The following is a 22,589-nucleotide window of genomic DNA, read 5'->3' on the forward strand; positions in this document are numbered from 1 at the left end:
CATTATCATTAAAAAAATTTGTTGATTGACTTAATTTGACTCGTTGCTCGTTAAACTTGTTAAAATTTTGCTTGACTAGTGTTTGTTAAGAAAATTTGTTACTCGACTCGTTGCTCATTAAGTTCGTTACTCGTTAAGCTCACCTAATTTTTATTTTATTTTTTAACTATAAATAAAATCTACTAATACTATATAGAACTTAATACAAACATAAATTAATAAATATAGCAAAAAAGTTATCAAAAGGGTGTGCGAAACAAATTCAAAGTCTAAATACCAAAATAACAATCCATAAATACATTAAAATAATAATTAGAGTTTATTTTTTAGTGTAGTAAAACAATAATTAATAATTAATAATTTAGTATTCTTAATTATTTATTAGAAAATCATTAGATTAGATCTATTAGTAAATTAGTAACTTTTTGAATAAAATAATTTTTTTAAGATAACTTTTGAAAAGTTGTAAAAAAATTTAACGAGTTGCTCGCGAACTTATCGAGTCGAGTTGAACTTTGCTCGACTTAGTTCGTTAAGATCTCAAGTCGAGGTCAAACTGGTCACGAGGTGCTCAACTCATTAAGCACCCTATTCTCGATAATATTTTAATAGAATTTTAATCTTTTTTCGATTATACAGAAATATATAGACTTAGCTCATTGAGTTTTGGTCCCGAGCAACTAAGGCAGCCACTTCACTTGGAAGCTCTCGATAAAGAATCATTCTTACCGGCATCCCCTAACCATTGCAACAAGCTTATCCGTCACCGTATTAGCTTCTCTTCTAATGTGATGATGAGTCAAGTCCCATTTCCTATTCAGAAGCTCGCGTATCAATATGACGATTGCGTGTGGCCATCAACTCCGTCGGACGGTCCATTAAAAATGTTCATCGCCATCGCACTGTTAGTCTCCACTTTTAATCGTATAACATTAATTTATTGAGTCATTCCCAAGATTTTTTAAACAAAAAAAAATTGTATAATTTGAATAAAAAGGTACAAATTTCAGAAACATCAATACTCAATGATTTTTAAAACAAAATCGATCAAAATTTTCTTTTCTTTTTTTTTTTGTAGTTGTTGTTTGATTCCGTTTATCTTCGGTACATCCTCCAAAATTATTGTGTGGTTTGTGTAGAAAAAAGAAATCGAAGGGATTCGATTTTTTACTGGCGTTTTCTTTCTCAGATTTCTGGGAAAATCAAGTTAATGTTTCCTTTGATCCAAGCATTCACTCCGGAACCCAAACTCTGCCATGCAATTTCTCACTTCTTTCCTAATCATCTGCTGCATTACGGCCACTAATACAGGTCCAAACGCCGCCGTTGTTGTACCGCTATCGTGACGGTTTTCGGCTAGTAAGCCCAGCTCTTTATCCGTACGCGAGTTACCGTTGTTCGACTCAACCAACTCGTCGTTCCAAGAACGTCCGAGTGTGAGCGCAGTCGAAACAACATGAGCGTGTTGCTGATGATGATTCGAGTCGGCGCCGCTCAATGCCAAATCGCTGACGTCGGAAACCGAAGGACTCGACGGGTTACTGTTAACACTAACGGATCTCGGACATTTACCCTGCCGTATCTCCGATTTCTGAGCCGAATCTCCGTCTTCGGCCGGCCGTCTCCGTTTCAAGCTCGAGTTCCAGTGGTTCTTCACCGCGTTGTCCGTACGTCCGTTGAGCATCCTTGCGATAGTGGCCCACTTGTTGCCGAACTTGGCGTGCGCTATGACGATGATCTCGTCTTCCTCCGCCGTGAACGAACGGTGCTCGACTTCCGGTGACAGCTGGTTGCACCACCGCAGCCTGCACGATTTCCCTGATCGACCGGGGATCGAACACGATATCGACGACCAGTTCCTCGGACCGTAGCGCTGAACCAGCCTTCGCAATGCCTCGTCCTCCTCCGGTCCCCATGGACCCTTCACGCGATCAGCGTCCTGATCCATCGGCTCACAAATAAACCAGCGATTTCAGTTTTTTTTTCCGGTTTGGAGGTTCGAATTATAGCTCGAATGAGGCTTATATAGGGGATGATTAGGGTAACAGATAGAGCCGATTAACAAATACAAGTAGGGTAAATTACACGTTTGGTAACTTAAATTTATTTTTTCTACTGTTTCACTTACTGTATTTTTTATTTTTTAATCTACTAACTGAATTTTATAAATTGAATATTTTCTGTCACTCCGCCGTTAAAATAATTAACGGCGTTATGACAAGATAACTTACATCAAAACGACGTCGTTTTGAATTCTTGAAAAACTTTAAATTTAATCTAAAACGACATCGTTTTCATTAGAATACATCCATGTCACTCATAGCGACCTTAATATTTACCAGCGGAGTGAAAAATATTTAATCTATAAAATTTAGATAGTAAATAAAAAATAAAATACGATAAATGAAATATAAGAGAGTAGAGTTCAATTATCAAATGTATAATTTACCCATACATGTAATAAACGTTGAAATGGACCGGTATTGACCAGTAACCGGTTGAGAACCCGTGCAGCTGTATAACGTCTACTCTTGCCACGAACGCGGGAATTGAATTCTGGCAGAATCCCACTAAATCCTTAGGGGTAGTTTAGGGATTTGACGTCGTAGTTTTCCTTATTTGAGTCGTACAGTTATGGAAGTTACTGATAAGGAAAGAGTGAGAAAATCGCGAGAAATTGAGGATAAGTTTTGACTTCGCCAGCCTGGAAACCATTACGTGGCACTTTAAAATAATATTTCCGACAAATTAGATTTTGTCGTTTTTTCGGTTTCGGGTGTTGTGCAAAGAGTGAAAGGGTAAATTATAAATTTGGCAACTTAATTTTACTGTCTCTTCTATGTTACCCACTCTACTTTAATTTTGTTTACTATTTAACGATAGAATATTAAAAATAAATTTAATATATTGTATTTTTTGGTCACTCGGTCGTTTTCATACTAATGACGATATAAATGGGCTTTTATATATATTCAAAATGACGTTATTTTGGTAAAAAAATTATTTCATCATTTTAACACTACTAATCATTTAACGATATAGAGTGACTAAAATTTTAATATATTAAGTTCATAGAGGATATCATAAACTTTTAAAGTTTAGTGATCAAAATAAGAGAGTAAGTAAAGTTTGGTGACGAAATTTGTAATTTACTCAGAAAAAATATTGGTGACGTGACAAAAACAGCCAAATAGAATTGATTGACAGCTCCTCAAACTCCAGCCTGTAAACCTGCTACTGGATAAGACATGTTAACGGCTTTCTAGCCACCGACCCCATATTGACCTAAATCACCAAATTTAACGTTTATTTAAATACATTAATATTTTAATCTTTTTAAACAATAATATAATAATTTCGATGGTACAAATATTATTGTTATTTATTGAAATCTCAAGTTTGAACACTATATATGTCAAAGGTGTAAACGTTTAATGGTAAATGGTTGAGAAATTATCTTTAAACAAATATTATTTTATATTTACTTATATTAATAAAATAATAATAATATATTTTTAGGATAAATGACAAATGGTCGATGGAGTAAATAAAATAACATTTTATAGTGGAATGATCGTTTTATAATTTTTAACTGTTGGAGATTTAATAAAATAATATTTTACAGTTGAGAGACCATTTGTATACTTTACCCATATTTTTATTATACGATACAACAACAGTGTAATTGAATTAAAAATATTTGGCTTAATACACTGTTTAGTGCTTAAACAATACCTCAAAATAAGATTTGGTGTCTAAATAATTTTTTGCTAACAGTAGCTGTCTAACGTTTCCAACATTACAGTTTTAGGTGTCTGGACCGTAACGTCCTCTAAATTTGATTGTTATCTGACACGTGTCACACATATAAAATTTTAAAAATTATTTTATTTTAAAAAAACTTAATATTATAATTAAAAAGGCAAACCCATAGATGTTACATCTTCCGTCGTCGATCGGTTATTGTCGATCTGTGAGTGTCACTGTTGACACCACCAGAATTGTCTCACCGTAGCGAGCAAAACCTAGTTTCCCACCCACCGTGAAACTGCGCCGATAGTCGTGAAAAATGCCACTAAGATATGTGGATTTTTAGGTTTTAATTATTGTTTTCCGGCGATTTCGATAGTTACAACCGTTCATGTGTTACACAACTGCCACAATTGAGTTCCTCGTACTGCTCCGAACAAAACTCGACCGGTGGTGACCTTTCGCCATCGACGGTGGGGATAGGAAAGAGAGGGACGATGCAGGAAGGGGTTTATTTTTAAAATATATTTTTATTAAAAAATTTAAAAAATATGACTGTATGCATATAAAAGTTTAAAAATATAACGGTAGACACCTAATAGTGTAACGGATAAAATATTAGACACAAAATCTTATTTTGAAATATAATTTAAACACTAAAAAACATATTAAGCCAAAATATCTTAACCGTGTGACATTTGTAAAAGTGGTCCAAGTTGTGAAAACAACGTTGAATATCTATATGCTATAAGTCTATATGCCCCACGTAATTAAACTCCCCCACGACTTGAACTCTTTGACTTCCTATCAACAATTCCTAGCTGTTAATCACTTTAACACGTGGAATTTGATTGATTCAATTCCACTTGTATTTTTCCCATGAATGAGTATCCCGACAGGGATTTTGTGCATATACAAAAATTTAAACCTAAGACCTTACTTAAACGATATCAAATAGTTTATCACTTTAGTAAATCCGTTGATAATTTCAGTCCTATCTTTTAAAAATCAATTGCAGTCCAATTTGACAACTTCCTAACTTCATCTAAATTTCAAAAATGGTATTTATAACGATTATCTGTAAACACATAAAATTAAATTATACTATTATTTCAAATTGAGTCGAAGATTTTTTATTGTAAACTTAAACACAAATATATTTTTTAAGAAAAAATTAATTATATCAAATCGAGTTAGATTAAAATATAAAAAATTCAAATCAAATTATCATCTATAAACAATATATCTTATTTTGAATAATTATAACATGATTTACCATCTTATTTTTTTAACTAGTAATATAATAAAACAAACATATTATAAATATAATAATTTAAGAGTAAAGTATACAAATAGTCTCCGACTATAGGATAATAATTTATTAAGTCTCTTAACTATTAAAAGTTATAAAATAGTTCTTCAACTATAGGGAGTTGTTTTATTAAGTCTTTTGCTATTAAAAGTCACAAAATGATAACTTAACTATTTATTATGTTCCAAACTTATTTTTTCCGTTAAAATTTGACGACGATTTGAGCTATACGTTAACCTGGTGACCAAAATATGACAAAATATGATCTCATTATCTCAAACGACTATAATATCTCAGACAGCATGATAACGTCCAACTCAGATGACCGTTATTTTTTTAACGATAAATGATGAGATTAGAACATAATGAATAGTCCAGTGACTATTTTGTAACTTTTAATAGTCGGGGACTCAACAAAACACCTATAGTCGAGGGACTATTTGTGTACTTTACCCATAATTTAATTGATTCAAATTTTTTCAAAGAATGATAAATAAATTCAAATATTAGTTTTACAAACAAGCAACTTGATATTGCTTAAGCAAGGTTTTGGATTCGAGTCTTTGTATATATAAAAAATTATCGCTAGGAAACTCATACACCAAAACTAAATATGCAACGTAAGTTGATCCGAATTAGTCATGTGAGGTCTTAGAGTCGGGAGTCGAACTGGAAAATAAAATTACATATACCGAAATCAGTATCCTCCCTAGAAAAAAAGTTCAATCATCGAGAAATGTCGGTAAAAGAGGATTATCGTTAGTAGGTGCCGTCACTAAAGAGTACTGTCGTTTGGGCAGAACTAACACTGTACGAGAAAACTGTCGTCACTAAAAAAAACACTGTCGTCGTCAATAAAGAACAACTACCAACAGGTACAGGTATTTTAAATATAATATCTCAACCATTAACCAAACGTCCAGATTCTCGAACACAGTATAATCAAGACAGAACAATCGAGGATGTTTCCTGTGCCAACCTATAGTGCCATTTTCTTTTAATAAATAAATAAAATTAATTAAATTAAATGATGATATTGCCTTGTTCTACATAGTCGCTTCACATGTATCTGCATTTAAGGCACATGCAGGTGAGGATTACGCTGACATCCCACCATAATTAGTCCCGTATCAAAAGTATTATCAATCTCGAATGAATCTTAATTTGATTAATATATCTTAAATTTTAAGAATTTTAATAATATTAAAATATTAATAACTCCAATAGTGTTGTGCTTTTAATGATTTATTTTCGAACTTATATAGTGTAGGATCTATTTACCCTATGTAAAATTTATTAGTTTTACACTAAATATAGTCATTAGATTTAAATAAAAAATTATTTAAATCTAATTAAAATTTATAACCCATAAGAAATATATTTTAACTCACGATAAAACAATATATCTTTTTACCTTAATCTCATCTTAGACCTTAAACCTAGAATCTCAAACCTTAAACCCTAAAACTTAAATTCTAAATCATAAACTCTCATCCTAGAAAGAAAAAATGTAGTTTTATTATGAGTGAAAAAATATATCTGTTTATGGGTTATAAATTTTAATTAAATATACAGGTCATATATATATATATATAGGCAACATCCGTTTACACCTAGGGTAAAAACTAAGAGTTTTACATCTTTTTAAGACTATTTGATGAGAGAAATCAAAGGTTGAGATTAACAGTAGGAAATGATAAGATAAAACAATGAATTAATCTAATCATTTGATTTCTCTCTATCAAATGACGTTGAAATATGTAAAACAGGGGCGGACCTCCATGGTGCCCGGTGTATCCCGGGCAATCCCTCATCTAGGGGCGGACCTCCATGGTACCCGGGGTATCCCAAGCAACCCCTCCACAAGTATCACCCCTAATACAAGTGTCACCCCTCAAAAGTGCCACCCATGGGGCTCTTGCAACCCCTGAATTTTTGTCTTGGGTCCGCCTCTAGTGTAAAATTATTAATTTTACCCTAGATGTAAGTGAATCTTAACTCTATATATAAGTAATAATAGAAAAAGGATAAATCACACGTGATGAAGAAGGATCAAGGATGATTCTTAGTTTAGTTGTCGATATTATTATTATTATTATTATTATATGTGTATAAATGCTTTGTAAGATCGATGATTAAATTAAATGAAAGCTACCCATATAATATATAATTGTAAAATTAAAAAAAAAAAAGCTTTTCCCGAGTAGTGCACATGTTTTCTTACATTATTTTTTTGAAGATATGTTTTCTTACATTAATTAAATTCAAAAGGGAACATTCATCGTTATGCTTAAAGATTCGGTATAATTTTGGATTAAGTTTTTTTTTTGAATTTTGGACGTCTCAATGTTTTTTTATTAATATGTGGTAAGTACGAGGTAGTATCTGTTCAAAGATAATTTTAAACATTCCGATATTAAATGCTCACACCCTTAACATCTATAGTGCTCGAACCCGAGTCCTTAGGAATAACAACGATTCCTTTACTACGAAAGTCACTTGGTTAGTGCGACGTCTCAATGTTTAAATATATTATTTGATTAATTTAAGAGGACTATAAGGTAGTATATCGTCGAAAGACTCCCAGTTATTTGACAATGAATGTTTATACATATTTGCAAATGTCGGGCTCAAACATAAAATCTTAAAAGATAATAATATTTTTAAGGCATAATACCAAAATTAGCTGCCAACATTTATCAAAATGATCATTTTAGTCCTTATATTTTTTGGATTATTTTGACCCATAACGTTTCATTTTAGGGCAAAAAAGGCTCCTAACATTTGATAGAGTTGACACTTTGGCCCTTTTTCCTTTTTAGAGCATTTTGAAACTCAACATTTTATTTTAGAAACCCCCTTATTTTGGAGTGTTAACTAATAGTTTTCATCTATATAGGGACTTTTTGATTCAAAGTGAAACATTGAGGCTAAAATACTAAAAAAATGAGTAATAACAACCAAAATAATTATTTTGATAAATATTGAGGACTAATTTTGATATTTGCCTTTTTAACCACTAAAGTGTGGTTTGTGTACATATAATATACTCAAGATTGTCCAAAACATCTTATGAAAGAATTCAAAATCCATCAATATAGATTTAATCATTTCTCACTATTAAATTTAATAGATTTAAACTAAAATAGATTCAATCTCGTAAATTAATCATAGTTAGATTTATTTATTTATTGATATATATATTATTTCAACTTTTTAAAAGTTTAAATTAATATAAACAGTAGGCTTCTATAAATTAATGTTTGATAAATTAATAATCTCTTTAAAATAATAAGTTTTTGGGTCTCGTTCTGAGCCTCATATCTAAACTAATAATTTCCATAAATTAATAAGATAATAATTTCAATAAACTATTTTTATATTGAATAAAGTGCACAATGGACCTTAATTTTAGGATATTGCTTTGTTGAGTTCTCTTACTGTTAAAAGTTATGAAATGACCCCTCAACTATTAAAAATTATAAAATGGTCTCCCAACTATTAATTATGTTCTAAACTCGTCATTTTCTATTAAAAATATGACAAAATGAGCTAGATGTTAACCTACTGACTGAGATATGATAAAATCTTATCTTAGAATCTCAAACGACTATTATATCTTAGTCAACATGTTATCGTCCAACTCACACGATTGTCAAATTTTTAAAAGAAAAAGGATGAGTTTGGAAAATAATGAATAGTCAGGTGACCATTTTGTAACTTTTAATAGTTGAGGGACTCAACAAAGCAACATCCTATGGTCGAAGGACCATTTTATAACTTTTAATATTCATGGAACTAAATAAAGCAATATCCTATAGTTGGAGGACCATTTGTGTACTTTTACCCTTTTATTTTTAAATATACCATAAAAACGTAATAGTAATACCGTTTGTTTTATGAGAAGAAATGGCGTGGTAAAATTATGGTTTTGGTCCATCTAGCAAATTTAAATTTGAGACTTATACTTTCATTTAGCATAAATTGATCTTCTTAATTTTTTAACATATGAGTTAATCCAAATGTTAATACAATTAAATTTTCTTATTAAATTGCTAACACCTATATTTTTTTATATAACCTTTTAAGTCATCATGTTAATGAATATATATTTTTAATTTAAAGAAGAAATTATTGTAATATCCAGTTAGATCCCAAAATTGGAGTGAAATAAAACATTTATATTTTGAAGAGCATCGTGAAAATATAAAATCCAAAGGGAAACCTCGTCTAAACAATCCAACGAGAACAGTTAAACGGTATTGACAATTTGGATGAATTAATATCAATATAAAAGTAAGTGGGTTAAATTATAAAAACTAAAATACTAGAGCCAAAAGTTATAAACATAGTATAAGGACCAAACACAAAATTTAACCAGATAATTAATCTTTATTTATTAGTCTGTAAACGTGTTGGGCTATTTATGTTTTCAGTTTGTAGAAATTTAACAATCCATCAAATAGCCCAAAAATAGAAGGCCTATCAAACGTGATGGGCTATTTATGTTACCGAAAATATAAGGTTTATATCACAAATAAGTATATAAAGTATATCAATTTTTTCATTTACATACCTAAAGTATTTTTTAGTCAAAATAAACACCTAAATTATTCAATTTTTTCATCTTTCATCTAAGTACCTAAAATATTCTTTAATTAATGTCACATGTTAACTTTTTTAGAACTTATATGAAAAATTGAATACTTTAGATACCTGTTTTGATCAAAAACACTTTAGGCACCTATTTTGAATAAAAAACAAGTTTAGGTATTTATTTTGACAAAAAAAAACTTTAGATAAGACGAAAAAAATATAGTTTAGGTCTTATTTATAATGTAAGTCAAAATATAAGGACCAACCGTGTCATTTACCTTATTATTATTGATAAAAAAAACTCGAACCGTGGTCGTGAATAAAGAAGACGAGCATATCACGATTCTGCCACGAAACCCCAAATTCCATAATTGTTAGGGTTTTGCCACGGAATGTCGACGGGCAGGCCAAAGGACGGTGACACCCAGTTGGCGTTAACGGAGCCGAAATCAGGGCTTCCGCCGCGACCTAAGTCGACTGCATCGACGGCGATTATGGAGTACGAGAAACCGGTATTCAAGGAGGAGGAAGAGGATTTGGAGGTGAAGCTTCGTCGCATTATAGAGAATGTTCCCGTCCGTGTTAACAATACCTCCGGAAGTTCTGCTGGTTCCGGGTCCGGCGATTTCCACCAGGTTTTTTTTATTAACTCTAGCTCTCTATTCTCAATTTTTTTTGTTTTGCTTTTTTATGGGTTGCCTGCTAAATCTTAGCCGTTGCTTTCCCTGTTAGTAAATTGAGATTAGATGGGTAATTGGGTATTTCGTGTGCGAAATTTGATTGTTTGTTAACCGGTTTGGCTTAGGTATCTTTAGGGTTTATGGAAATGCTGGTTTGTTAGTCCTTAAGAGGTAGCTTTCAACAGATTTAGGATTTAAATCTCTGTATAGTTAACCCCTATGTTGCACTGATATGGGTACGGGACAGATAATGGACGGGTACGGGGACGACAAACAATAATTTCTAAAATTATAAGGTACTCATTAAAAGGTCATAAATATTCCTACTAAGTGAGTTGACGAAGGGATAAGTACTCCAATTTCTTTCACGACAAAATGATGAAGTAGTTTGTCATGCACTTAGAAAGCCAAAGATTGGAGCAATGGAGTTTCAGCACCAAATTAGTTATTCTATCAAATTTTTGGATCCGAATAATACATCTTTGTAAGATAAATATAATCCTAATTAAAAAATAAAATCATAACCTAATTCATCTATATCCTTTTTTTACTATTTAAATCTTAAAAGTAATCTTGGGTATGCGTGCGAACATCAAATATCATCCCCGATAGGTCCTCGAAATTTTTTACGATGTACATAATTAATTTCAATCGTATCCCTTAAATATGGGACGTCCCTGGTAAGTACCCAAGCTGTACCCGTCTTGGTACGGTACTGAATTGCCATACCTGTCTACATAGGTTAACCCTTTCCCTTTTACAAAAAAATAAAAAAAGAGAGCGAATTTGAATATAGTATTGTTGATTCGGCATAAAATTTAATCACCACTCACCCAAGTCTGTAAATTTTCGTAAACACCGAATCTTCGTTTCAGTTTATAATGGAACTTATTTTTGTTGCTTTTAGGTTCGTGCAGCATATGATAATATGCCATAAAGTATATGCATGTCCCCAAGTACTATTAAGTGTATGGCTTATGTTTTTTTGGACAATCTGGACATGTTAGATGAGTTCCTAGTCTTCCTAGTGTTTGTTTTCCTGGCCTCAAAGGAAGCTTTCTGTCTGTTGCAACAGTATCGTCAAATGAGACGAAAGGAGCAAGACAGACTTGCGAGAATGGATGCTGACTACCAGAAAAGGAAGGAAATAACCGAGTTTAACATGAGAAGGGAAGAAAGATTGAAAGCTGGCGAGGAACGGACGGCTAAGAAGCGCCTGAAACGCCAAAAGAAAAAGCAAAGGAAGAAGGAGAAGAAGACGAAAACAAGTGGTGAGGAAGGAGAGAACAAGAAGGAAGAATCTTCAGATGATGAAGCTTACTCTGAACACGATGAAGCAGCAGCACAATGAACAAACATTTGCTTGATATCCATGCTTCATCCTTTATTGTGAGCGTTGCCTCCGATTTGATGGAACTAGAAATACCAACAACGAGAAGCGAATGCATGAGGCCTGAGGGTAATGTAACTTGGAAAGAAAAGGTTCTGAGTTATTAATTTGATTTCTGACATCAAAAACATATCAAATGAGTTCATCTGATGTTGTTGTGTACTTTGGGATTTTGTTGTCTTTGATGTATACTTGCTACTTGAATGATAACATTAGTTTGGTATAATATTTGCCCACTCTTGAATCTACCTTTGTTTTCTTATGAACTTTTCTTCACATGAATTGTCACTATTTCTGGTGAGAACTGTTGAGAAGCTAATGTTTGATGTCGACATCGAATCAACCGATGATTCATCTATTTTTTTTATCATTAAAAGTTTGAAGAAGGGTTGAGTGATACCGTATTTGAATTTGGTGTATGATGCCGTATTCGAACTTGGTGTATGATGTCTATAAGAAAACGATTGTTGCTTCGATGGATAAATACATCTGCATCTCAACCAAACTTTAAGCCTTGAAAGAGTTCCATATAATTTTCATTGACCTATATTTCAAGGCAAGAGAATTGATTGTTCAATTTACACGTGCTATACATGAAGTTATTTTTGAATAGTTTGATGACTACGTGCTGTACATGATGGAGTGATCAAACGATTTTATACGTGCTCTGCATGATTTTTTTTTTCTTTCATTCAAGAGTTTTTATATGGTTACAATGTCTGCCAACTACTCAAACCTTTCAAACCCGAGGATAAGAAGCGAGATATTACAATAACGATCATGTCGATGATTACGATGTATGTTTCCGTTTGGTAATTCGATTTCTTTCCTCCCTTTCCTTCCTCTCTAGAAAAATCAATTGCAGAAGAAACTAAACCAGCTGTCTCCCATGGCTAGGGATGGCAATGGGTCGGGTCGGGTCGGGTTTTTGGGTCGCCCGACCCGACCCGACCTGACGAAATTAAGATTTCATCCGACCCGACCCGAGTATATGACTTAGAAACTAGACCCGAAATAGAAAAAAAATATTTTTATTCAATAAAAATAGTGACTTAATTGAAAAAAAAATATATATATAGGGATATTATTGTAATTATTCCTAAATATATAGGATAAAATTATATATTTTTTCGGGTCGGGTTAGATTTTTTCCACCCTAAACCCGACCCAACCCGAACAGTGCTTTTAAAAAAAACCGACCGAACCCGATTTTTTATAGAAAAATCCGACCCGATCGGGTCGGAACCCGTCGGGTTCGGGTTGAGTTGCCATCCCTACCCATGGTGGATTCCCAAGCTATTCCTCGCATATCAGTTCATCAAGTTTTTGGTGGTGGCGCGGGTCTCCTCTCTCTCTCTCTATATATATATATATATATTCAGGAAAGCATTATTTGGTTTGATTTTTATTTATGCACTGTTGTTGTTGGTAGTTGCCGATGTGCTGCTGTGGAGAAACTCGTGCAGCGGAGCTTTGATGCTGCTGGCCTCGTCGACGATGCTGTGGTACCTTTTCGAAAGAGCTGGTTATACTTTCTTGTCTTTCGTGGCCAATGTACTATTGCTCCTTCTTGTTATTCTCTTCCTCTGGGCCAAATCTGCTTCCCTCCTCAACAGGTTTTGCCCATTGTTAACCTTCCTCGTTCTTCCTGTTCCGGTAACTTTCTATGCATTCAACTGCATTCTTGGTTGGAATCTCTTTCTTCTTTTCCGATGAAGGGTAGGGGTCGGAGTTGTCCGATGATTGAACTCGGAGCAAGTGTCAACCGAAGACTCAAACCACAAGTAGTTGATGAACTAACATGTTTGTTATGCTTTATAATGTAGACCTTTGCCGCCCCTTCCTGATTTAGAGATCTCTGAGCAGACTGTTGGAATGGTTGCTGATGAACTACACCTACGGATCAATCATACATTATCTATTGCACATGATATTGCAGTCCGTAGAGATCTGAATTTTTTTTTCTCCGGGTTGAGTTTTGCCTTTCTATTTGTACGTGTTTTGTCGATTCTTGACTTGCCGGAGTTTAATGTATCCTCTGCGCAGGTAGCAGTCGGCTTGTGGTTGGTGTCATACATCGGTAGTCTGCAAATTCCTCACTCTGGTCTATATCGGTGTGTTTTATGAGACCCTATATGTTTCTATCACCAGATGATTCCTTTTCATCCGTGCTTATTTCGTTAGAGATGTTTTGTAGGACTTCTTAGTCTATCGGTTCCGGTGGTATACGATAAGTACCAGCACTTCGTCGACGAGAAGCTTCGTGCAACACACAGAATCATTCAAACGCAGTATAGGAAAATCGATGAATCGGTATTAAGGAAGATCGCTTTGGCCTCAAACAAGGAAAAGAAGATGCAATAGGGTAAATTATCTTCCTTCTCTATGTTTTTTTGCTTACAACTCTACGGTTGCAGCCCTTCCAAAGCAATGCTGGGATTCCCTTGTTGGTTCTTTACTGCCTCTGTTGCTATAAAGCATGTGTATTTTTTACAGGGTATTCGGTGGTTATGTGTTACCGGAGGGGACAAGATTCTGTTTTCGGACTGTATTCGAGTTATTGATCTTTAGGGGTTGAACTAACCGTGATAATTTATTCTCCTCGGAGGAGATGTATACTTCTTGATGTATTTTAAACGCTTAATTGGGTGTAAACAAAGATGTTCTCCAATGGGTCTTGCCTTACTTTGTAGGAGAATTATCTTAGTATATGGTAATAAAACCTTATGTTATTGATGTCCATTCGGGTCAAGTTATAAAGAGCTCGATATAAAGAGTTCGATATCCCATAAATAGATTCTCGAGTTCAAATTTTGTGGATTAAAGAAACCATACCGGAAGAGTTCTACCATCATTTACGGTCACTTTGTTCGACTTCGGATATAATGGGAACTTGTTGTATTGGTAGATGCATTTATTTTAAAAAAAATGCAAAGGATGGCTTGTGAAACACCCATCAGATGTAATTTCAAATTCATCTATTCCACATTTCAACAGTCATGGCCACAAAATCATGTTCCAGTCGACGAGCTTCAATTCATAATATTTACCAAGAAGGGCGGAACTTACGCAATCTTGGGAATTGGAATAGTCTCTATATCAGGCAGTGTTACCGACCGCAACAGTTCGAGCGAGAACACCAGCCCCAGAAAATGTGAAAGGATAGTGTTAGCTGATGCCTGCAACAAGCAAGATACATGTTAGGCCATGCACTGACCAAGGTTATTCTCCATTACAAGTTTGTGTTTGATCAATAAGCATAAATGTTCCTACATATTAGTAAAATAAAGCATGGCGAAAAGCAAACTTCGATTTTCATTTGTTCGTGTAGCGAAACACCTCTAAATGATTTAACTGCTATCAGTCTAGCTGCTCAGTCTCACTCTTTACATGCAAAACAACAACGCATCACTAGCAAGTAAACTTAAGGCAGCTTTACGACTTCAATTATTTTCTTCTACTAAACCCTCAAATTCAAAAACATGGATCTCATTCAGTTAAATGCTATGTTTTTTTTTCCCAACAGTTAAATGTTATAGATCAAAGTAGTTTATGTACCTGCACCAAGAATACATCCAAGGCAAGAACCGGACTAGAGCCGGGCGCAATTCCTTGGTAATAAGGAGTTGTTGAAGTGGTAAGGGCCTTTGCAACTAGTAAGCCCACCGTTGCTTGCATGCCAAGAATAGCAGCACCCATTCCCAAAAGATTCAGCACTATACCATTTTTCAAGCTTTTCACAACATCGATTCGTGGAGGAGCCTGAAACTCAAGGGAAAAGTTTTTAGCGGAAGTTGAATGAGGCAACAAGTATTCATCAAAGATAAAAAATAAGCCCCGAATTCGGCTATTCATCAAAGATAAAAAATAAGCCCCGAATTCGGCCACCCGCCTAACCATAACTAATCCTTCAAACTCCAGAACAATCCTACACATGATAGGTGAGCGTAATCTAGATCAAGTTCAAATGGATCACTAAGTCTACAGTTCTAATTCAAGGAAATAAGGTACAATTAGGTTCATGAGCGGAATAGATTAAAATGGATTGCTCATCTTCAACTCTCAATACTCTGGATTTAAAATGACCATCAATTACATTAAATGCATAGCTGAATATATAGTCAAAATTTGATTAAGTTCATCCGCGGAATACATTAAGAACAAGGTACAATTTAAACATGTAAGTTCAACTCACAATAACTTTGAAGGATCACTATGAATAATGAATCAGATACTTTAAACTGTTAACACAAGTTCAACTCACAATACCTTTGATGGATCATTAGCAGTCCTCTTGAGTTTCTCCGAAAGCCGAATATAACCAAATGACCAAAAAACGGATATGAACGCAGCTATAATTCCACCAGCGGTAGCATAAAAAGTAGCAGGCGATGTAATTTTCCCAGTAACCACAACCGAGAACGAAAGTATCACCGCTGACACCACCGTGCAAACTAGCTGCCCCCAAAACCCTAAATTCCCCAATCGCTTAAAGTGCCTCGATGTCGTCTCTAACCTCTTCGCAACCTGCACCACTCCAACTCAAAATCCTTATCCTAACAAATCCTCAAAGCAAACAGAATTAAAATAATAACAAGCCCCTTCATTTACAGTTCATAAATACCAAAACCCTACACAAATAATCCAAAATTAACCCACAGAATGCTATTAGTCCTGATGTTTATATCTGTTTACTGGGTTTTGATGCTACTGACTACAAGAACAATGCGGGTTTCTGGTTGCATTTCTTTTGCTTTATCAAGATTTAAAAACTACCATGAAGATAATATATCAGAAAAAAATTGACCAAGCTAAGTCAAAGAGCAGAAACCCAATTAGATAAAGTTGAAACTTCAGCAACAAATAAATCAAACCCAATGAAGCTTTTGAATCGGTCGAAAAAGGGTAAGTCTGAAATTAAGATAAAGAGAGTGAGGGAGTACCTGGGCGAGCTTTGCCTTGTCAGCCTCATCATTAAAGGAGGTAAAACTAGGTGAAGAAACTGAAGAAGAAGACGCTCTGCTCAAAAAAAGCTTAGATCTTTTAACATCGAGATGATTCCAGGAAGCAAGCGGGGAGAATGGTTGCTTCGGTTTCGTGGTTTCAAGTGAAGTGAGAAAATTTGGAGGGGAAGTGAGCGGTGGCCGGCGACGGTGAGGGGGAGGAAAGGGACACGCCGCCGCCACAGAGAAGCCGGAGCGAGTTGCCGGCACTAATAGCATTTGCATGATGATTAGATGGTGTGTACCAGTGACACGGTCATGAAATGCCAGTGATGTTTTCTTTAAATCGATGGATATAAAATCGATAGGGATAAAGATTCGTCTAGTCCCTGATTTTAGCTACGTTTCCCATATTAGTCCATGATTTTGGCTATATCCCCATATTAGTCCCTGAGTTTCTTTTCCCTAAATGTGTTTTTCGGTTCACACTAATCCTTGTGTCTTACTGCTACGGTGTTTTTACATTGAAGTTAACAATTTTATAACGATTTAATTAATATTGATAGTTTGGGAGCAATATAAAATAAGATTTATAATTTATGGATAAAATCGAAATAACCAAAAGTTTAAAGATTAATTTAGAATGATAATCGCACTTTAAAAAATATATGATACAATTAAAACTTTATTTTATAATTTAAGGTAAATTATGCATTTAGTATCTAAATTATCAGTTTTGGTCAGTTTTAGTATCTAAACTTTTAATTTTTCCAAATCATATCTAAAGTTTAGTTTTTGTTTCATTTTAGTTTCCTGTTCAAAATTTAACGTTAAGTTTGAAAACAAATCGAAAGTTTATGTACTAATACGGACCAAAACTGATAGTTTAGGTACTAAAAGTGTTAAGTTTTTAACGGCGGGTACTAAAATGAAACAAAAACTAAACGTTATATATGTTTTTGAAAAAGTTGAAAGTTTAGGTACTAAAACGGATAAAAACTGATATTTAAGGTATTAAATATATAATTTACCCTAAATTTATGTTCTGGAATTATTAGGTGATAAATTTTGGTCCGTCGTGTACATTTATGTTCGAGAATAATAACTTTTTGAGCTCTAGAAACACCATGATTATCCAAGTAAGATATGGCTACTGCAGCATGGAAGGCTGCTCCGATGGGAAGAACGACGATAATCAAGTACGGCGAGTGCAGTCAGTAGCTCGGTTTTCGTGTTCCGTTTTTCATCCCGATCATGAAGAATGCAGCCGGCATTTTGTTTGCATAGAAGCTGAAATCTTCAGCTGCCATCATCATTGGGAACAGTACTACATTGGATTTTCCAACCAGAGATTCCCTCGCATGTTTGTACATCGGTTCATCGTTGACGGTTACGGGATAAGGTCTCATTTTTTTCTCGAAGAAGTCTACGGTCGCGGTACATCAATGTACTGTCGCTTGAGCGTCGACCACTTGTAAGTTCATAAATATCAACACTAGAAGTTCAAAATTGTAGTTAAAAACACAATACTGGCCTGTTTGATCCTCTGTTGCAGTTAAGACAAGCCTTCATTGGTCATGCTCCGAAATGTGCCTCCGAAAGTTACTGTTTCGGGGATGACATTTGCGGCATGACCGGCTTGGACGAACCTTATTGAGACAACCTGTGGTTCGGTGAAAATGAATACACATAGGATATCGGTTTCAAGTATTGTGAATGAAAAATAAATGAATGCCGAGAGAGCTTTTGTTACATTGGGTTCGAGAGGATTCATCTCTTGAAAAATTAGCTGTTGCAGGGCAAGGATAGAGAACGATGCTGCGAGTACCGGATCTCCAATCGTATGAGGCTGATCAGCACGCCCGGATTTCCCTTGGATTTTGACTTGAAACCTGGCTGAGCCAGCAAGTATAGGGCCAGGTCTGGACCCGACGGTTCCTGTGGGCAATTCCGGCCAGACGTGTAAGCCGAATATGGCCCGGACATTATAGTCCACACGTCTTTAATCATACGATAAGCACCGGCATTAGACTCTTCCCCGAGTTGAAAAACAAGCTTAACCGTGCCCTTCAAATCTGTTGCCTGCGCTGAAGTAACTTTGCTGCGACTAGCAGCATAGTCACATGGACATCGTGCCCACAAGCATGCATCTTTCCTTTGTTCCTACTCTTATGCTCCCACTCCACCATTTCCTTCATTATATTGACGTAGAGAAATTAAGTCGGACGTTAAAATGTGCACGGGGCTTGAATCTCGAGACGTTCTCGGTTAACCGTTGACAATATTCGACGGGAAACGACTTACCAATAGAACATAACACCATTACACGAACATATTGTATTAGGCACATACCATACCGGAAATTCATTGGAGCATAGGTTCAATACCATATCTACCTATTAATAACGATGAAGATATTCACTAAGAGAAGAGGCAAAAGGCAACCTGGATTGGAAGGGAGTCCATGTCAGCTCGAAGACCAAACCAGGGCTCGACCCCAGACCCGACGGAGGCCACGATTCCTGTCTCGGCAACGGGCAATGAGTAATCGATCCCGAACAAGTCCAACTCGGACATTATGAGTTGACCAGTTTCGTGTTCTTGAAAAGCCAGGTCCGGGTACTCATGGATTCTCCTCCTGACCCTCTTTAACCAATCCAAGAACTCGGGCTTCTTGGCCGGGACCGAGAGGTCCCATGTCTGCGAATCCAGGTCCGTTGCCGAGGGACGCTGCTCTGTTTTCGCTATGGAAACACATGAGATTGCAATGATGGTGAAGAAACAGAGCCACCCCATTGAAGAGAGGAGATAAGAGACCTTCAATGATGTTTGCAGTTGATGATTGTGTATGAATGGCAGCATCATTGATTCCATCAATAACGCACAAGTGGATATATTTTAATTCAATGAAACATATATTTAATTAAATAAATGAAAATATGATATGTCTTACTATTATATCTAGGGGGTTAGGGGCGTTCAAAATCAAGTACCCGTATTTTTAGATATTCGATTCTCCGAATAGTATATTTGTCGGCCCGTGATCTGGTCTGTTAAGTTTGAGTGTCTGATAGTGGGGTACTTGTAAAATTTGGAGACCCACATTTTCGGGTTACGTATACTTTGTTTATATATTTTCTTATTTTTTTAAATTCTCATAGAAAATATATAAAAATTTAAAAGTTCATAATACATAATCATACACAAAATTAATGATTTGAAGTTAATTTTAAGGATATATATATATATATATTAAAGTTTATTTTCAAAAGAAAACATTAAAAATATGAGTATCTTACTTTGAATCTTCATATGGACAAATGGATAGAAACCTTTTAAAAATTAAAAACTTAAAAGTATTAATATAAACCTAACAAAAATTTAGGGATTTAAATTTAATTTTAAGGTAAAAATATTAAGAAAACTAAAATAAAAATATAATTTAAACTAAATATATATATAATAAAACTATCGGGTTCAATATCCGGTTATAAAAATAGTTTGGCCTAGACTCGAATCAAGTACCTAGGAAAAATCATAGGTTGGATACACGGCTCGATCAATTTTTTTTTAGAATTTAGGGTAAAGTACACAAATAGTTCCTGACTATAAGGTATTACTTTATTAAGTCACTCAATTATTAAAAGTCATAAAATAATCATTCTATTATAGAGTGTTGCTTTGTTAAATTCATCGACTATTAAAAGTTACAAAATGGTCACCCGACTATTCATTCTGTTTCAAACTCATCATTTTCGGTTGAAAATTTGATGATATTCTGAGCTGAACGTTATCCTATTGATTGTGATATGATAAAATCTGATCATACATTCTTAAACGACTATTATATCTCAGTCATAATGTTAACATTCAATTTAGGCAATCACCAATTTTTAAAAGAAAATGATAAATTTGAAACATAATTAATAGTAAGGTGATCTAAGATAAGGTTAAGGAGACGTGAAGGTTATTACTTATTAGTTGCTAAATAGGCAAGTCTGAAATTAAGATAAAGAGAGTGAAGGAGTACCTGGGCGAGCTTTGCCTTGTCAGCATCATCATTAGAGGAGGTAAAACTAAGTGAAGAAACTGAGGAAGAAGTGAGCGGTGGCCGGAGACGGTGAGGTGGAGGAAAGGGACTCGCCGCCGTCACAGAGAAGCCGGAGCGAGTTGCCGGCACCAATAGCATTTGCATGATGATTAGATGTTGTTAACCGGAGACACGATCGTGAAGTACCAGTGTTGTTTTGTTTAAATCGATAGGGATAAAAATTCATCTAGTCCCTGAATTTGGCTACTTTTCCCATATTAGTTATTGTGTCTGACTACTACGGTCTGTTTACATCGATATTAATAATTTCTAGAGTAAACTACACATTTAATATTTAAACTATTAGTTTTAGTTTATTTTAGTAATTAAACTTTCAAATTTTTTTGTAATCATACCTAATATTTAATTTTCATTTCATTTTAGTACTGCCTTTAAAAACTTAACGCGTTTAATACTTAAACTATAAATTTTGGTCCATTTTAGTACCTAAACTTTCAATTTTTTCAAAATTTAATGTTAAATTTTGAACGGGGTACTAAAATGGAACAAAAACTAAATTTTTTAACGACGGGGTACTAAAATGAAACAAAAACTAGACTTTAGGTATGATTTAAAAAAAATTGAAAGTTTATGTAACACCCCAATTTAGGGGCTAAATTTAATAAAATATAAATTGGTGGATTTAATTTGGTATTTTGAAAGAAATAAGGGATTAAATTGTAAGATTTCAAAGTTGACAGACCGTTTTAAGAAGTGCAGGAAGTTCAGTGGCTAAACTCTTGGTTTAGCCATTTTTAATTATGAGATGTTATAAACCCCCCAGACTCCCGTATGTTTCTGGAAAATTTTCCAGTTTTCCTCTCCCGTTCTCCCTACTTCCAACTCCGATCTACTCGCCGTCCGACCTCCAAACGACAAGCCGAAACAACCATCGTGTTCGTTGTCAACCGAGGAACAAAACCCCTCAAACCTTTCGTCATGAATCATCGCCGTTCGTCGTGAATTTCAGTCGGAAGTATCGTCGGTAATAACTCGGTTTTAGTTGGTTTTTCATCGATTCACGACGATCGGGTCATCCGTTTACGACACCTCCCGCACCATCGTGTTCCTTGTGCCGTTCCGAGTCCACCGGTGTTCTCCTTTTTCTCCGGCGGCGGCGGCGCGTTGGGAGGTGAACCGGTCAAACTTCCCGATTTGTTGAAATCGAGCTCTCCGCCGTTCAAAATTATGAACCGAGCTTTGTAAGTATCTCGAAATCGCTCAAAATAATTTTTAGAAATTTTTCCGGGATTTTATCACTGTTCACGCGCCCCCACGCGCCGCCACTGCGCGTGGGGAAGGGAAAAGTGACCGGTTTGACCGGTTTTGGAACTGTTTTGACCGGTTTGACCGGTCACAACCCGACCCGACCCATTGACGGACTCGACCCGTTTACCCGACCCGGTTACCCGACCCGACCCGTTGACCCGACCTGTTGACCATTGACTCGTTGACCGTTGACCGAAGTTGACCACTGTTGACCAAAACTTTGACCGGCTTTGATCGGGCATTAAACGACCTTTGACTTCGACCGAGTATACCTATCCTGACATTTTTCGACGTTCCAAATTCGATTCCGCTGTCCGTTTTTCGAAATTCAAACCCGAAGACCTCGAAATTGTCAGTCAAACCCGTTGACTTTGATTTTGACCAAAAATTCCAAATTTCCGAAAAGTCATATTTTATGCTTTCGACGTCCTGAATCCGAATCCGAAGTCCGTTTCGCCAAATTCGAACCCGGTAAGCCGTCTTTCACTGATTTATCACCCGATTCGATCCGTTTATCGTAATTAAGCTCCGTTTCTGATATAATTTATGTTGATATGTA

General features: G+C 35.1%; 4 protein-coding genes and 2 pseudogenes across 4 annotated transcripts; 2 read left to right on the forward strand and 4 right to left on the reverse strand.

Annotated features, from left to right (window-relative positions):
* Positions 1-1,038: 1,038 nt before the first annotated feature.
* On the reverse strand, positions 1,039-1,986 carry LOC120175645 (transcription factor MYB73-like). Its single transcript, XM_039182250.1, has one exon. It carries the CDS (start codon positions 1,946-1,948, stop codon positions 1,208-1,210), a length of 741 nt encoding a protein of 246 aa, XP_039038181.1. The 5' UTR covers positions 1,949-1,986; the 3' UTR covers positions 1,039-1,207.
* An 8,003-nt stretch (positions 1,987-9,989) lies between these two features.
* Positions 9,990-11,876, forward strand: LOC120175647 (PRKR-interacting protein 1-like). Its single transcript, XM_039182252.1, has 2 exons — positions 9,990-10,293; positions 11,414-11,876. Exons 1-2 carry the CDS (start codon positions 10,051-10,053, stop codon positions 11,687-11,689), a joined length of 519 nt encoding a protein of 172 aa, XP_039038183.1. The 5' UTR covers positions 9,990-10,050; the 3' UTR covers positions 11,690-11,876.
* A 1,132-nt stretch (positions 11,877-13,008) lies between these two features.
* On the forward strand, positions 13,009-14,292 carry LOC120175507 (annotated as a pseudogene).
* A 378-nt stretch (positions 14,293-14,670) lies between these two features.
* LOC120175644 (protein TIC 21, chloroplastic-like) lies at positions 14,671-16,981 on the reverse strand. Its single transcript, XM_039182249.1, has 4 exons — positions 16,672-16,981; positions 15,998-16,255; positions 15,287-15,490; positions 14,671-14,907 (listed from the first exon to the last, which is right to left on the reverse strand). The coding sequence occupies exons 1-4, from the start codon at positions 16,954-16,956 to the stop codon at positions 14,794-14,796; spliced, it is 861 nt and encodes a 286-aa protein (XP_039038180.1). The 5' UTR covers positions 16,957-16,981; the 3' UTR covers positions 14,671-14,793.
* Positions 16,982-18,192: 1,211 nt separating this feature from the next.
* Positions 18,193-18,931, reverse strand: LOC120175646 (annotated as a pseudogene).
* A 144-nt stretch (positions 18,932-19,075) lies between these two features.
* LOC120175649 (IAA-amino acid hydrolase ILR1-like) lies at positions 19,076-19,510 on the reverse strand. Its single transcript, XM_039182254.1, has one exon. It carries the CDS (start codon positions 19,465-19,467, stop codon positions 19,093-19,095), a length of 375 nt encoding a protein of 124 aa, XP_039038185.1. The 5' UTR covers positions 19,468-19,510; the 3' UTR covers positions 19,076-19,092.
* Positions 19,511-22,589: the final 3,079 nt, after the last annotated feature.

Source organism: Hibiscus syriacus, unplaced genomic scaffold, assembly GCF_006381635.1.
Source record: "Hibiscus syriacus cultivar Baekdansim isolate YM2019G1 unplaced genomic scaffold, ASM638163v2 tig00112206_pilon, whole genome shotgun sequence".
Classification (NCBI taxonomy): domain Eukaryota; kingdom Viridiplantae; phylum Streptophyta; class Magnoliopsida; order Malvales; family Malvaceae; genus Hibiscus; species Hibiscus syriacus.

Bases quoted from the DNA above. Each gene is read 5' to 3' on its own strand.
- LOC120175645 (XM_039182250.1), bottom strand. From the start codon at position 1,948: ATGGATCAGGACGCTGATCGCGTGAAGGGTCCATGGGGACCGGAGGAG.
- LOC120175647 (XM_039182252.1), top strand. From the start codon at position 10,051: ATGTCGACGGGCAGGCCAAAGGACGGTGACACCCAGTTGGCGTTAACG. The intron at 10,294-11,413 runs GTTTTTTTTATT...CTGTTGCAACAG, and splicing joins GGTCCGGCGATTTCCACCAG to TATCGTCAAATGAGACGAAA.
- LOC120175644 (XM_039182249.1), bottom strand. From the start codon at position 16,956: ATGCAAATGCTATTAGTGCCGGCAACTCGCTCCGGCTTCTCTGTGGCG. The intron at 16,256-16,671 runs GTACTCCCTCAC...GGAGTGGTGCAG, and splicing joins ACAAGGCAAAGCTCGCCCAG to GTTGCGAAGAGGTTAGAGAC. The intron at 14,908-15,286 runs GTACATAAACTA...TGCTTGTTGCAG, and splicing joins TGGATGTATTCTTGGTGCAG to GCATCAGCTAACACTATCCT.
- LOC120175649 (XM_039182254.1), bottom strand. From the start codon at position 19,467: ATGGGGTGGCTCTGTTTCTTCACCATCATTGCAATCTCATGTGTTTCC.